Genomic DNA, 16,333 nt, shown 5'->3' on the forward strand with positions numbered 1-16,333 from the left:
AAATTCCCTCTTGAGTTTCAATTCAATAGCATAGCTTCCCTCAGTCATGTATAGTGTTGCTGTGGATTGTCAAACTAAATATGGAGAGATCATCCAAGAGATAATGTTTCAACAGTGAAGTGAACTGTGAAAGATTTTAAAGTGCATTAGGATTCTTCGAAACAACAAGCTATATTAATGCAAGTTATTAACATCAGTTGAAAAATTCAGCCATCACATGGGAATAGAAACAGCCTAACTTTGGAATTTGTAGACTGAATCTTCATGCACTTCATTGTATGTTTTCATAGGACTAGTGCTTTAAAAGAACCAATCCACTCTGCATTCTAGAGAGAAGTGGTTCTGAAAAGTCCCTCTGTAGATGGGTTCTTGTTTGAAATGTTTTAAACTGCCATTTAATTTATTACTGAGTAATTTCTTTTCAGTACTTTAATTAGCAAGCTAATAAACAATAGCAGAGAGAAATATAATTCAGGGGGGAAAAGGTAGCTGTGATTTATTTTAACTGTAAAGCTTGGATAGTGATGCCAAAGGGATGTTTAAACTACATGGGCACAGAATGTGAACATTTAAGTCAAGAATTCATTACAAAACGAACTGTTCTTTTGAAAACTAGGCCAACAATTGTGGGTTTTTTTAATCTACCCTTTCCCTCCAATTTCAAGTTATGTGCAGAGTGCCCTTAAGATCTTCAAGGCAGCGGAGGAATGCAGGTTGGACAGAGATGAAGAAAAGGCCTACGTCCTATATATGAAATATGTGACTGTATATAATCTTATTAAAAAAAGACCCGATTTCAAGCAACAACAGGTATATATCTTTCTGACTGCATTTTTTATATTGGTAGAAGTAACAGAAGTACTTCGAATCAGTTGAGCTTTATATCTGAAGATTTATGGGGCAGTTGAAAGAATTACATGTGTGCGCACTACTGAAACAGTAATTTCAGTAAAGGAATTATATTTATTTAAATAAACTTTTGTAGTTTGTGTTGGTAAGTGAGGCAGTCCATTATTGTAAGCCTCCTTTATTACTTTCTAGTACAGTACACTTTGCTAATTACATTGGCATATCATCTACTGGACATTAAATAGTATGAGCCCCTTTGCGGTCTTCCCTGTTAAAGTCCGTTTCTGGTACAAAACTAAATTGCGTATTATTTATTTCTTTAATTAAGATAACCTTAGTTAAAAAGTGGATAAAATGTTTTTTTACTCTCCCAACCTTGTGACCAGAGCTTGCCAACATTATAAAAATTAAATATTAACATACATATGAATATTTGCCTTGTTTATAAATAGTGTGGTATTTTTCTTAAAATATTTAAGAGCATCTCACTTTATTTACAGAGTAACTATGGCAATAATATAAAATTAGTTTTAGATTATTTTTCCCTTCAGTAGGTAAATTTTAGTGCGCTGTAAACTAGGTGCTAAATGTTGTTCTTGGTAGTGTCTGCAGAAGTATTCTATCCTGTATGCGCATTGGACAGTATTAACTGTATGCTGGGGTGGTGGTTCTTGTTGTTTTAGGATTACTTTCATTCTATACTGGGACCTACAAACATAAAAAAAGCTATTGAAGAAGCTGAAAGACTCTCAGAGAGTCTGAAACTGAGGTATGTGCAACATTTTTTACAAAGCAATATGTAAATATATCTGAAATTTGCACATCTGGTGCTGTAGTTTTGCCTTTGTTTAGACATTGTTTGCAGTAGTTGCTGATACCTGTAATCCAGAAAGATTAAACTTTCCGATTGAGCCTTTTATTCAAACTGGATTTCATTTGCCATCATTCATCCCAGTCACTTCAAACCCATGTGCTTGGATCTACCTTCAGTGTCTCTTTAACTTTTAAGTTTCTCTCTAACTTAATACCATCAACAAATGTCAGCTGTTGTTTTTCCATTAATGTATACACAAATCAGAGGCTCCAATGAAAACCTCTAGATAATTGCTGTTAGTCACTCTATTAAAAGTCCTTCCCTAGTATTCTTTCCTGTCACGTGATCATATTAAGGCCAAGTGGATGCCACAAGCAGTTTTCCAGTATAGATATACCAGTATATTATACTGGGAAAGTGCTCCTAGTGTGGATGCAGTTTTTAGCAGGAAAACTGCACTTTTGCTCAAAGGCAGTGTTTTTGAAAGCTGCTTTTTTGGTAGCTTATGGATTGTCTCAAAGGAACAACGTTTGGGGGTTGCTACAGTGACTAAATTATTTCAAGTGTATTGTGCAAATATGTACTTGAGCAATTCAAATATGTATTGACATGTTTAAAGATAACTTAAAAAGAAAAAGATGGCTCCCATACGGTCACAGAAGCTACTTCACAATAAGTATATGAACCAATTTACTTTACTATTTTTCTGGCATAATTTTTTTTCTAGAGAGTAGTTAATTACCAAATTTAAAACTCTGGGAGGTTCTGGTAGTAAAACACCATTTGCCTTGAAGTAAGAGAATCCCAATATGGATAATCCAATTTGCACATCATAGAAGCAGTAGAAAAATTTGACTTAATTCACTTTGTAAGAATTGTATTCATATTTTGAAGTGGTGGCTAGACATTCAGGATTGCTGAGATTCAATAAAGCACTTAAACACATGCTTAAGTCTCACTTGAAGTTAAGGGGGCTGAAGCGTGTGCTTATGTGCTGCCTCAAATAGGGATGCTTCCTGAATCAGTGCTTGTGTCACTAACTAGAAAGTTACATAGAAACATCAGATTCCAAACTTGCAGCCTCATCCCTATGGAATGTCCATTATACTGATAGTGAACCAGGATGTGACAAGTACATTTCACATCAGTGATGTAGTTTACTAATTGAATGTCCCTGATTTGACTTGGGACAGTTCAGTGGTTGAATTGATGACTTTCAAGAAGTCCTAATTAGCTAACATCTCATTAAGGTAAATGGTCATTCATATGACCACTTCTTTACAATATTAGAGCTATCTTTACAATGAGAGGTAAAAAAACTTCATATTTAAAAAAATAGGTTAGGCCAAATGTCAAAAAACAAAAACAAAAAAAAACCAGGCACCTAAATAACTGACCTGTTTGTTTTTTTTTTCAGAAGTCCTGAGTACCCAGTAACTCTTACTGATTTTATTGGAACTCCAGTGTTTGAATTCTTTAGTGATGGCTACTGGGTGCTCAAAACTGTTGGAAAAAAATCAGTCCATTTATTTAGGTACCTGATGCACATAATTAGTTGTGATTTTCTGATGCAATCAGTCTTAAAAATATACTGAATAAAGACTAGGCTGAAGACTTATCTGGCTGAGAAAATAGAGAAAACTATAGGCTCAGTTATTCTTACAGTAATTAGCTATTAGTGATACTGTTACTTATTAGATGCCAGACTAGATTTTCTTAGCAAAAATGTGCCCAGGGAGAATGACTAATACATTTGGGTGTCAACATTACTTAAATCTTATATGTAAATCTTTACATGTAGTTCTGCATTTGTACAAATGCAGAAGAGGGTGGGAAATTTAACATTTTCGGTGATGCCAGAACAGAAGTATTTTACATAAACAGCTGAGGTTGAGGGAAAGAAATTGTAAGCCTCGAGAAGGGCAGAGGACATCAGTTGGTCCCAAAAAACAAGGTTAGTTATGAAATGCAAGAAGCACAGAGAGGAATACTATCAAGCAGCTACTGAGGAAAATAGGAAGAATTTGGGAAGTCAGGAATTAAGTGTTGTGAGACCTCAACATTTAAATGTTTGGGGGCGGAGGGGAATTGCACAAAGTTACTGAAGCACAGGTTAAAAACGTTTTTGAAAATGGACTTTTTCCTACTAGATATGAGGAAGCTGAAGTTCGGAAAAAGCTTGAAGAAAGAGAGAGACAAGAAGAGCAGCAGAAAAAGCAAGAAGTAAAAGATGATGGAAAGGCTTTAGCCAAACACACTTCAGAAAATGCAGTAGATTCCAAAGGAAAAAACCAAAGGGTAATGGAGGGGAATATTTACAGACATGATAGTAAATCTGTAAATGCATGATGTTTAAATGAGCTCTTCATTAAATCAACTCTTAATATGAGGCCACTTATTTTATTGAAGAAACTGAGTTAACTAGTAACATTGCACCCATGATTAGATTGTTTACCTTGTAGAAAGTTAAACATTATCATTTAAAGATAACCATTTTAAGTTTACTTCTACCATTTTTGGTAAGAGGCTTTATATTTTTATGGCATAATATGAAACTTTTGAAAGATATGAATTTTTATTAAACATAATTTTGTCATAGACCTTTGTGGATATATTTGATACCTGCGGAACCCCACAAAACTCTTAAAGCTCAACAGAATAGACCTCAATTCTTCCGTAAAGCTCAATTTTTTTCCTTAAATTAAAAATTGTTGTTCATTAGTGTATAACACTTGTGCCTTCATATACTTTGAAGTTTAGTGGTAACAAAATTGAGCAAGTTCAAGTGAAAGCTGTGTTCCGTCCTTTAAGTCCTCTTAAAGGCAGGCTACTGGCTCTCCACCTGGCTGATGATGACACCATCAAATGGCTGGGCACATTGCGCATGTGCAGAGAGAGAGTCAGTCCTCTTATGTCTGGATAAATGCATGAGTGGACATTGTTTCTGCTGCTCTGTCTAGATATTACAAGCTTTCATGATGAATTCCTTTGCTTTATCATTTTACGTCCGATTGTTATTTAAACACAGTGAATGGAATTGTATCCCTAGCTTTGTGCGTGGAAATGATCCTCCATGCTGCAGATCTTATGCTTCTTGTTTGAGAGGGTGCTGGCAATCTATGGACAAATTTCAGTTGGGCCTGGAATCGGTGATTCGAGTGGGCAAAAGTAGTGTCCCAGGGAGTCATGCATCATTTCTCTCCCCTGCCTTCTTCCCCCAAAAATCACCCAGCAGCAACTCCACCTAACAAGCATTGCGCTCCTAGGCTGTGTTACATCTTCCACAGCTCCCCTCTGTTATGGGCAACTGCCCTCCTATCTTCTTTCTTGGGACTTCTGGACATCTGACAGCAGATTTTTGTAGAGATTTCCCTCTAGTGGGTCCCTTCCTGTTGTATTCATGTTTTGCGAGTCAGGGTCACTTACTGAACTTGTTACTTTATATTAGAAAATAAAAACAGCAACTTAACACTTTTTTACAATACAGATCAATGGTGAGAAGAAGGGTTCAGTGGAAAGAAAAGATCAAGTTGACAGATTGAGTGGTAAGTGATGCAATGTTTCACAGAAAAAGTCTTCATTGTTTAACAGGAAAAAAAGCTTCATACAATTTAGTTAAACAGTGAGTAACTAACCATTGGAACAATTTACATAGAGGCATCATGGATTTTCCATCATTGGCCATTTTTAAATTGTGATTGGATATTTTTCTAAAACATCGTCTCCAGAAATTATTTTTGGGAAGTTTTATGGCCTGTTTTATGCAGACTAGACAAGAGGTTCTCAAACTGGGGGAATTTCTTTGGGAGGAGGTGGGGGGCGGCCTGAGAAACGTTAAGAGAGCAGCGGCTACTGTCCGAGTACCCAGCTCTGAAGGCAGCGCCACCGCCACAGCAGAGAAGTAAGGGTGGCATGGTATAGTATTACCACTCTTACTTCTGTGCTGCTGGCAGCAGCGCTGCCTTCCGAGCCGGCCAGCAGCCGCCACTCTCCACTTTTCCTTCATAGCTGGGTGGCCATAGATGTACTTGTGTAGCAGAAGCAAGGAGAGAGGGACATAAACAACCACAGACACAAGAAGGAGGGCACGGTCTAATAGGTTTGAGAACCACTGGACTAGATGGATTCTCTGATAGCTTCCTTCACTTCCCCCCCGTTATGATTTCCTCTCTTTAAAATCAAAATTAGTGCACCATCTTAATTTAGCATTGTACTTGTTAATTATGACACTTTAGTATATCAGTTGAGCCTTCCCAGTCTGCTTTTTTGTTAAAATTACATTTGAGACTGAGGTTTTTTATGACGACTTTGCTCACTTCCCCATGACTTTCATAAAAGTTGTCCTCAATTTATGTGTCATCAGGTGATTTGGTAGTGGTTGCTTTTAGGAATTACTGAATTTTAATCATTACACAATATTTCAAATGTAAACTGAACTAACCGTGGCATGGTCAAACAGGACCAAAAAAAAAAGTCACCAGCTACAACTGGTATGAAATATTCAAGGCATATTTCTCAGAGACTTTTGTAAGAAAATTTTGATTTAAATAAAGGACCCTTTTCCCCAGGCTCCATTTCTACACTGTACAAATGTGAAATTCTTCTCCTGAATTCTCCTTCAACCTATAAACCAGAGCAGACTAGTGTGACAATACTGATCATTTTAAGCTGATGGTTTTTAAATATTGTATAAAATCAAAGAACAGCTACTGACTGTTACAGTGAAAGCCAAGAGCTGTAGATATTCATATCAGATGTCCCACCTTCATGATTTTGTGGGCAGAATTTCACATGGGAGATGAGCCTTAATGTTCAAATTCAGTTTTTCCTGAAACTATATTATTCCGTGGTCTTATTTATTTGCAAACAAGAGTCTTGACCTTTCCCATGAGATATTACCACAAATGATTTCTGTTTCTCTTTGTAATATATTTTTGCATATAATAGTTCCTGTATCTCAAGGAGCAATCACTGCTGAGAAACTGTTTCCAATGATGATGGACAAAAACATCGAATTGCTCATAATGGATGCTCGAAGCTTGAAAGATTATCAGGAATCCTGTATTCCAAATTCCATCAGTGTTCCAGAAGAGGCTATCAGTCCTGGGTATGGAATAACCTTTGTGTGGTAGAATCTTGTGACTATGCACTGATATTAATGAACTCTAACCATTTGGTGGAAGAGAAATATATTTTATTATATATATATATATTTATATATTCTCTGGTTTACTTACTATATTCCATTTTAGACTGACTGAAAACCATTTCCTTATACAAGAGTTATGAACAACTTGTTAAAGTGAAGTAAGGTTGTGCTTTCAGTTGCAGAAAGTAACTAGCATGAGTGAATGAATGAGTTGTGAACATTTGGCCAGTTTAAGCTTCTAGGTGCACTAATATCAGAACAGATCTAGGTTCATTGTTTCTTTTGATATATGTATTGCATATAATCGTACCTTTATCATCTATATACAATCTAAAAAATGTTTTTAGGCATTCTTGGACAAAATGTCATGTTTGTACTCAAACACATTTTCCTATATTCCAGAGTCACTGCTAATTGGATTGAAGCTAAACTCCCAGATAGTTCTAAAGATCCATGGAAGAAGAGGGGACATGTTGATTATGTTGTACTGCTTGACTGGTTTAGTTCTGCAAGAGACTTGCAGCTAGGAACAACTCTTCGGAGCCTGAAAGATGCACTTTTTAAGGTACACAAGTTTGGCATTTTATTTGTCTAACTTTATTATCCTGGTTGATGAGAAGTGGTTTTTTAAGTAACTGTAATTCTAAAATGCAGGAAAAACAGATAAAACATTCTTAGCATCTCTTCCTATGGTTTTCAACGAGACTGTGTGGTTTTGATACCACAAATGTGTGTCTCACATTTTTCGCTTGCTTCCTCTTTCTGGTTGAAGACAACATAGCTAACTGTGTGGGGAGGGTAAGTGTAATAAATGTTGTGAACTATCTCTTTAAAAATTCTTATCTGCCTGACCTACAGATCATTTGGGGAAGTGGCTATCCTTGTATTAGTACATGGGTGGGCAAACCTTTTGGCCCAAGGGCCACATCTGGGAATAGAAATTGTATGGCAGGACATGAATGCTCACAAAATTGGGGTTGGGGTACAGGAGGGGGTGAGGGCTCTGGTTGGGGGTGTGGGCTGGATTGGGGTTGGGGATTGAGGTGCAGGAGGGTGCTCTGGGCTGGGATTGAGGGGTTCAGAGGGTGGGAGAAGGATAAGGGATGGGGCAGGGGGTTGGGGCGCGGGGGAGGCTCAGGGGTGCAGGCTCCAGATGGCGCTTACCTCAAGTGGCTCCCAGAAGCAGCAGCATGTCCCCTCTCCAGCTCCTATGCAGAGGCGCGGCCAGGCAGCTCTGCGCACTGCCCCGTCCACGGGCACCGCCCCCACAGATCCCATTGGCTGCGGTTCCCAGCCAATAGGAGCTGCAGGGGCAGCGTGCAGAGCAGAGCCCCCTCGCTGCCTCTACGTGTAGGAGCCGGAGTGGTGACATGCCACTGCTTCCGGGAGCCACGTGGAGCGGCCCCCGACCCTGCATCCCAACTGGAGTGCCAGAGCACCGAAGTGGGGCAAGCCCCAGACCCTGCTCCCCAGCAGGAGCTTGAGGGCTGAATTAAAACGGCTGGCGGGCCAGATTCGGCCCCCGGGCCGTAGTTTGCTCACCCCTGTATTAGTATGTCAAGGACATGTTCAGTCAGTCTCTCTCCTCTCTCTTGCTAACTCGTAATACATCATTCTTTGGAGCTCTGGGAAGTGGTCCACTACCAAATGTCTAATGAGGCAATCCGTGGCTGCCAAAGTGGAAGCAAATCTCTGTGAGCCAGAAGCCTCCAAGATTGGAGGAGTTGGGAGAAAGTGAGAAGCCCCCCCATCAACACTCTTGGCCATCTTCTCTGGTTCTATTTACTGGGGGAGCACAGATTAGATTGGCTTGAGTTTCAGCTACAGTAAGAGTTTAGAAATTGAACAGTTCTATTTTAAAATGGTTCAATGGTGAAAGATAAACTTGATAGAATTTACATACTACAATTTTAAGTGTTTCCCCTCTCTGCTTTCTTGAAATAGATTGCGATTGTAAAAGGACTCTTGTGCACACAACACTTTCTGTCACCTAAAGCTGCTCAGTTAGAAGGACTGAGAATTAGTGCCGGCATAGCTTGTTTTCTATATGTATTGCTACACACGTTTTGTGAACCCCACAAAGCTCTCTGGTCATACTAGTGAGCTCAGGACAGAATGGCAGGCTCAAGTCTGAAATTCTGGGCTTTTGTTTTGTTGATGGCAGATTTTTAAAATGTTAAAGCTGATACACCTATTCACAGAACAAAGTTAACCCATGAGGCATTAGCAAGCATATGCTTACTATAAATGGTATACTTTCAGAATTCAAGGGTTGCTGCTAATACTAGTAAGTATTTATATTATGATGGTGCCTAAAGGCTCCAGTTGGGATTAGAGCCCCGTTGTGCTGGGTGCTGTACAAAGATAGGAGAGAGAATCTTTTCCCTAAAGGGTTTGTGTTAGGGGGCTTATTCCTTCACCCTCTCACTTCCCTGGTCCTTCTCGCATGAACAGGGAGCAACAATACCCAAGTCCAAAGGCACAAACAATTCGATGTTTATTGGGGTGAACTTCCAGCAAGCATGATTCCAGTTTCCTTCCTCAGTGTCCCCCTTCCCAACTCTGACACCACAGAGCCATCCCTGTTCCCATTCCCCCCTTAGCAAAACATAATTTCAATTTCCCCACCCCTAGCCCCCATTCCCCCCCTTATTTCCTGACTGACTGCAGACTATATAGTAAAACTTAAGTTCTGCTTATCTATACCTTAACCAATTATTTGACTAAAATTTAACTAACCAATTCAAACATACTGTAACATGGTTATTTAACCAATTATATTCCACCACCTTAATTGGTTTACACCCAACAAAATTAATTATACAGCAGACAAACAATTACAGAACCAGACCGAGACCATGCAAATAAACATACAAAACAATACAGAAGTGAGGATTTTACAACTACATCTATAAGACATAAGGGTTTTACAACTGCATCTATACAGACACAAGGGTTTTCCAGCTGTGTCTATTAATAAGTAAGTTCTTACCAGACAGAAAACTATCAAACTAAATTTCCTTTTACATGTTCTAGGCTTTTCCCTTTATCTGGAGGTGATAAATCGGATCACCTCCCTAACAGCCCCAGATTCCAAACTAGCCACATTAAAATAAGGCAATGTGAGGATGTGACCGTTCACTTATGGCTGCCTCTGCTGCTTAGCCAAAGACCTTACTTAGCCTAAGAACAGAGCCTCAGACTGTCCCTTACACATGCAAAGAGTAATTTTGATTCTTTCTTACCTCTATAACTAGCTAAGTGATAAAAATACACCTAAATTCTTAAAATATAAGCCTTTGCAGACAGGCCTGAATATCTATATCCTAACAGTTTGCAATCTAAATAATAATGATTTTACTGATTTATTGTTCAGATTGACAAATCACTTGTCTGCTAAAATGTAACAGCCAGGCATGTAAGTTTTTTCAGCATAATTTGAGTTGTAATTTAAAGGCTCTGTTGCTACATTCAGAATGTCTGTCTCATTTTAACTTTTTCCAGTGGGAAAGTAAAACTATACTGCGGAGTGAGCCTTTAGTCTTAGAAGGAGGTTATGAGACCTGGCTTCTTTGCTATCCCCAACACACAACAAATGCTAAAGTAACTCCACCCCCACGTGGCAAGAGTGAAGCTGTGTCTGTCTCTTGTAAGTATAAGGAAGACATTTTAAATACATTTAAAAGAATAAATAAGCAATCTAAGATTATATACAGTAATTTAAATATATATTAAATTTAAGTCTGCTCCTGCTTTTGCTTTAGATTAGGATGCTAATTACATACATAATCTGTTTTTGTTTTTAAAAAAGCACTATATATTTCTGTGGTTTCAGTGGATTTTACTTATCCCTCTCTGGAAGAGCCAGCTCCTCCTCCACCACCTGTTGTCCACATAAAGCCCACTCCAGTAGAAGTGACTGAGAATGATGAAATGGGAAGTAATCAAGAGGGGAGGACAGGATCACATAACACACCAACTCCAAGTGCACCAGTTGCTGCTACCCCTCAAACTGATGGTTCACATGTAGTCCACCCAGTATATGCGGTGATAAATATCCCACAGGTAAGATATGTTCTTTCTTGTTTAAGCTTTTATTTAAAAGAAAACTTCTATGTAGCTCTGTATTGTCCATGTTAATTATATTTTATTAAAAAGAGACCTGTAAATGGGAAAAGTCTAGTTTTACTGTTTCCTCAGAGCTTTCTGCATTTGATTGAGCATTGTTGACTTAATACAATTAAATTCCCAATTACTCTGATCAAATAGCATGTGGTGAACTTTAGCATTTTGGTTCACATCAGGGCATGGCTTACCTCTTAGTTATCTCAAACCTCAGTTTCCCAGTTGCCATGCCTCTGGAGTCTGTCTTCCCAGGCTATTAAGGTGCCTTAGTAGTCTGAAGCAAGAATGTTCCCCATATGGACAATCAAAAATAAAAAGCACTGATTTGCTCGTCTCACTGCAGGGGGCTCACAAGGTTCTTCGCTTTCCTGTTGCCACAACCCTTTCTCCTGGTTCTGTACTTTCTCCTCTTTTGGCAGGAGCTTACAGCAGTCCTGTTCCCCCTTCATCACAGGAGCATTAGCTTCTTTCTCCTGGCACTGTAGTTGAGGCATAAGGGGAAACTGGGTCTTCCCTCTAATTTAGACTTCAACCCAGGAACCCTAAACCATGAAATGGCTCTCACTTTTTCTTTTCCCTAGGCTACTTTGCTCATAGCCTCAAGGGTCCTCCCTAGGCAGCCATGAAAAGACTCCTCAGACACTCTGTTCTTCCTTTAGTCTCTCCCTGGTCTGAGCCACATGCAGCTCTTAAATATCTGCTCCCCCACTCAGTCACATGCTCTGTCACATGGTCAGAAGAAAGGGAAAAATATGCCCAAGTCAGAGCTGGGGCTTAACCACCTTAAAGGTCCAGCTCACCTTGTGACAATTTGAGAACTAGCGTTGAGTTCTAATAATAATCAGTTTTAACCCTACTTACCTTCAAAGTGCTGTACAAACTGTTGATACTCACCTAATATCCTAGTTTTATTAATGGGTAAACTGAAACACGCACGGTGTGTGATTTGCCTGAGGCTACTCAAGACTCTTAACACTGAGTTCTCAGTTCTAGTCCTGTTCCCCAACTACTAAACAACATTGCCTTCTGGTTTCTGGTGGAATATGCAGGTCAAGAAGAATTATGCAAAACCATTTAAAAATCAAATGGATGATCAAACAAAATGGATGACACAACAGTCTGCTTGCTTCCATCATGTTTGTTTTATCTGGCAGAAGTAGACTTTTTTTAAGTTGTCTTTCAGTATTGCCCTTTCACATATCTTTCCTTAAACAATTTTTTTTTTTTACATTGAAGAAACATTATTATTTTGATTTCTATTCAGGGCTTTCTACTGAAAGCTTCATTATTATAAATCTATAGCATAGCAGCCAAGATGTACTCCTCACTTTTAACAAATCTAAGGTGGGTTCCCCCACCCTTGAAAATGTCTCCTTCAGCCCTCAAGGAATGTTAATAAAGACCAGGAGTAACTGAAGTCTGCACAGAACTTTGATGGAACATCTTTCACTAATAGGTTCCATAAATGGAAGTTTTGAAAAGCAAGATGGCTAAAACAATGTGGTAGGCTTTACTCGTACAAGTCCAAAGGCAGTTTAGTTAAAGAAGGTAGTGTTGCTAGAGGATCCTAGTTCTATGTGATATTAGGGACTGTAACAAATGTTTCTAGTTGACATTTTATTCTCATTTTATACTTTGTTTTTATTATTTCAGATTGATCGTACTAAAAAGCCTTCAGCAAAATTTCTTGATGATGATAATAGTCCAAAATCTGAAGGTACAACTCTTGACAAACATCCAGTTCAGAATGGAAGAATGATTCCAGATCGTTCCACAAAGCCACCGTTTGAAGCAAAGACCATGCTGCCAGAAGAAGAGAAAAGCCGCATACACGCAGAAACAGCTTCCATGTTGGAGAAGAGCAAACGGGAAAAAGAATTGCGGGAAAGACAACAAGAGAAACAAAGAGAGATTCTCAAATTGGAGAAGCAGAAACAGGAAGAAAAGGAGCACCGAGAAAAGCTACAGCAAGCAAAAGAAGAGAGAGAAAGGAGACAGGAGGAAGATCAGGCAATTAGGGAACAAAAGGAAAAGGAAGAACAAGAGAGAGCATGCAAAGAAGTATTAGAAGCAAAAAGACAAAATAAAACTGAACATGAAAACACTGCTGCAAAAAAACCTGAGCTTGATAAAGTATCCGCGGAAGAAAGAGAAAAGGGGACTCGAACACCAGAAATGCAGAGGCGTGCGTTAGGAGATACATCTGTGACAGGGGTGTCAGTCTCAAGCAAGGTTAGTAAACGAGCAGTTCAACAGCCACAAAATGAAAATAGAGTTATCATTTGGCACAGTTTTGTCAGTGTGTATCAGATTGCTTACATTGGGAAAATGCCAGTGCTGAGGGATTTAACTGCAAGTAACTGGGTTTTGTTTGGGACCTGACATTTTTAATTTAAAACTAGAGGAAAAACGCAAAACAAACCCCAAAGGGGCAGATCCTCATTCCCACTTTGTGCTATTTGAGCAACATAAAATGGCCAGATTCTGCCCAGAGCTGGGCAGCAGGGAATGCCCTTTGGGGCTGGGGAAATCCCTGCTGATATAGAGCCAATAGAACTGACTCATGTTCTGTCTATCCTTTCATCCCCAGCATAGGCGGCATTTCAGAGGCATGGTGGCACTCTACTCTCTTATACCAATCCTCTATTTACTGCTGTAACTTGTGCTGGGGAAGGACAGAATCACAGCCATAATTGGTTCCCAAATGCCCCAGGTTAGACAGAACTCTTGCAGGGGCGGATAAAGGTCATAGTATTGTTAACAAGTGTGGGAAGGACAAGTAGTCTACTACTCCCATCCAGTGTTCTGTTTGAGAGCAGGGCTCCCCACTCCCTCTTCTGGCATCATATCGCCTTCCTTTATCCCACTAAAGCCTAAGAAAAGTGAACAAGATCAGTCACATTTACCCTCCTGTGGTCATAAAATAGAATCAGCTAATCGGAAGATCTGAAGGAATAGGTTGGGCTTCACCGCAGGTTAATAGCCACATTTACAGCTTGAAAATGCACCATAAAAAGATGTTGAAATTTTCTCTAATCTTCAGATTAGGGGGGAGTGGAATTCATGCCTAACATCAGTGATATGAATGCAAAGGAAGTCTTTAATCACTCAGAAGCTCCATAAACTCAGATGAACAAATCTAGTGTCTTTTAATTTTGACATACATTTTGCGCAGCTCTAATAACAGTGGGATGTTAGAAGTAAACATTTCTACTTTTATATAGAAATATAAAACCCCCTACTTTTAAACTTTCTATATCATATTAAATGTAAGCAATTAGTCCATCAGATCCCTTTTTGTTTATCCTTTTTTTTCTTTATCAATATTGTGAAGGTGTGCTTGCAGCTCCATAATTAGACTTGCGCCATGGTTTTGTCTTAGATGGGACAAGAAGCAATGGGCTTAAATTGCAACAAGGGATGTTTAGGTTAGACATTAGGAAAAACTTCTTAATTGTCAGGGTAGTTCAGCAATGGAACAGATTGCCTGGGGAGGTTGTGGGATCTCCGTCACTGGAGGTTTTTTAAGAACAGGTTAGACAAACACCTGTCAGGAATGGTCTAGTTCATTGATCGGCAACCTTTGGCAGGCAGCCCGTTAGGGAAAGCTGCTGGCGGGCCGGGCCGGTTTGTTTACCTGCAGTGTCCGCAGGTTCGGCCGATCGCAGCTCCCACTGGCCGCTGTTTGCCGTCCCAGGCCAATGGGGGCTGCGGAAAGCAGCGCAGGCCGAGGGATGTGCTGGCCGCTGACCTATTGAGGTTCTGTCCAGTCCTACATTTCTATGATTCTCTATTTCATGCTTTGTATGGAATATATCATAATTATATGACAGGAGTGAATGTGGGGGTTCCAGGGTGCTGATTTGAGGTACAGAGTGCCACAGTATGTATCTGTTGTAGTCACTGAAACAAACTGAGGTTTACCCTTCAATCTTTTGCTATAGTGTAATTTAGGGAACACTTCCTATAGCGAAATGCCACTCACTCACTGACACTCAGTAATTCCATATGAAAATTGAAAGTCTCTTTTCAAAATCTTTTACAGCACACTGGGGTTAAAGGTCAACCAGAAAGTGGAGCTCAAAGAGAGGATACTGAACAAGATACTGAAAGACTTAAAGTAAATACAGAGTGTTGTATGTAGCTGAAAGAAACCCAGAGCAGATGTCATTGTTGTAATTTTATCTCATGTTAAATTCCACCTCATTTATTTTTAAGATCTTCTCTTTAGGAGGAATCTGTGCTGTGTTCTGCAGCTGTTTGTGTTACTTTACATACATTTTTCATTTTTTCCTGTAAAAAGCAAAACATATTTAACACTTTCAAGTGAAAGTACTTTTTATTTCCTATGGGATTAACAAGTGTTTCATGACTTATTTTGTTATCACACTGTTTTCCTTTTTTTCCTTTTTGTGGTGGAGTTTTTTTTTTGTTTGTTTGTTTTTTCGGGGGTTTTTGGGGGGAGTGGGAGAGTCATTCATAAATATTTAGTGAGAACACACAAACACACAGATACCTAAAGTGATTTTGATAATAAAGGAATTGGAGAATCAAATTGTTTTATATGGGCAATTAGATGGATTTGCATTATTTTGGTGTGTGACAATTAATGTCATTCATTTGGATCAATTAATGCTAAATAATAGAAACATATTATCAGTTTTCTGCCTTAGACAAAAAAAAAAATCCAAATTTCTACTTAGAACACTAGTGGTTCTTATTGAATTGTTCTATGTGTAACCTTTTAGCTACATGGAGAATTTACAGAATACTAAAGACAAACTAGACATGCTGCTCTGCATAACAATAACTTCATGTGCCTTTATATTTTAATTGTATTGTATTAGTCCCAGCGGGAGCCGTTGATGAGAGCACGAAGTGAGGAAATGGGGAGGATAGTACCAGGATTGCCTGCAGGCTGGGCAAAGGTAATTATAATTTCCAAAAATCTAGACACCCCAGGGCCGCCCAGAGGATTCAGGGGGCCTGGGGCAAAGCAATTTCGGGGGCCCCTTCCATAAAAAAAAGTTGCAATACCATAGAATACTATATTCTCGTGTGGGGCCCGGGGCAAATTGTCCCACTTGTTTCCTCCCTCCCTCCCCCCGGGCGGCCCTGAGTCACCCACCTGAATGTGGTAATGGCTTTTATTTGCACATTCATTATAAAATAGTTTTGGGTTGACTCCCCCCCCGCCCCCCCTTTTAAATTTCTACGTGATTGTTCTTATTTTCTAAACTTTAAGATTATTGTTAATGAAATGAGTGGAGCTTTGTCAGCAATATTTAATGCATCCTTTGGGAAGAATGATGCTATTCACTAGATATTGAGATCAAGTCACATTACTGTAGTCTGCAATCTCTTCATATTAGAATTATTCTGGCCAGTAGTTTTAG

The 16,333-nt window shown here is 39.2% G+C and overlaps 1 protein-coding gene across 2 annotated transcripts in view; it reads left to right on the forward strand.

Moving 5' to 3' along the window:
• Positions 1-16,333, forward strand: part of USP8 (ubiquitin specific peptidase 8) — a 36,581-nt gene that overhangs the window by 12,780 nt on the left and 7,468 nt on the right. Inside the window, exons 3-13 of one of the 2 annotated variants that reach the window (XM_054041687.1) lie at positions 666-810; positions 1,533-1,618; positions 3,814-3,961; positions 5,151-5,208; positions 6,611-6,770; positions 7,215-7,377; positions 10,317-10,461; positions 10,648-10,877; positions 12,591-13,169; positions 14,983-15,057; positions 15,785-15,865. In XM_054041687.1, the coding sequence (XP_053897662.1) occupies positions 666-810; positions 1,533-1,618; positions 3,814-3,961; positions 5,151-5,208; positions 6,611-6,770; positions 7,215-7,377; positions 10,317-10,461; positions 10,648-10,877; positions 12,591-13,169; positions 14,983-15,057; positions 15,785-15,865 (1,870 nt within the window). The remainder of the gene's footprint in view (positions 1-665; positions 811-1,532; positions 1,619-3,813; positions 3,962-5,150; positions 5,209-6,610; positions 6,771-7,214; positions 7,378-10,316; positions 10,462-10,647; positions 10,878-12,590; positions 13,170-14,982; positions 15,058-15,784; positions 15,866-16,333) is intronic. The other variant, XM_054041688.1, reaches the window with a different exon arrangement.

The sequence above is a fragment of the Malaclemys terrapin genome, chromosome 10, assembly GCF_027887155.1.
Source record: "Malaclemys terrapin pileata isolate rMalTer1 chromosome 10, rMalTer1.hap1, whole genome shotgun sequence".
NCBI lineage: Eukaryota > Metazoa > Chordata > Testudines > Emydidae > Malaclemys > Malaclemys terrapin.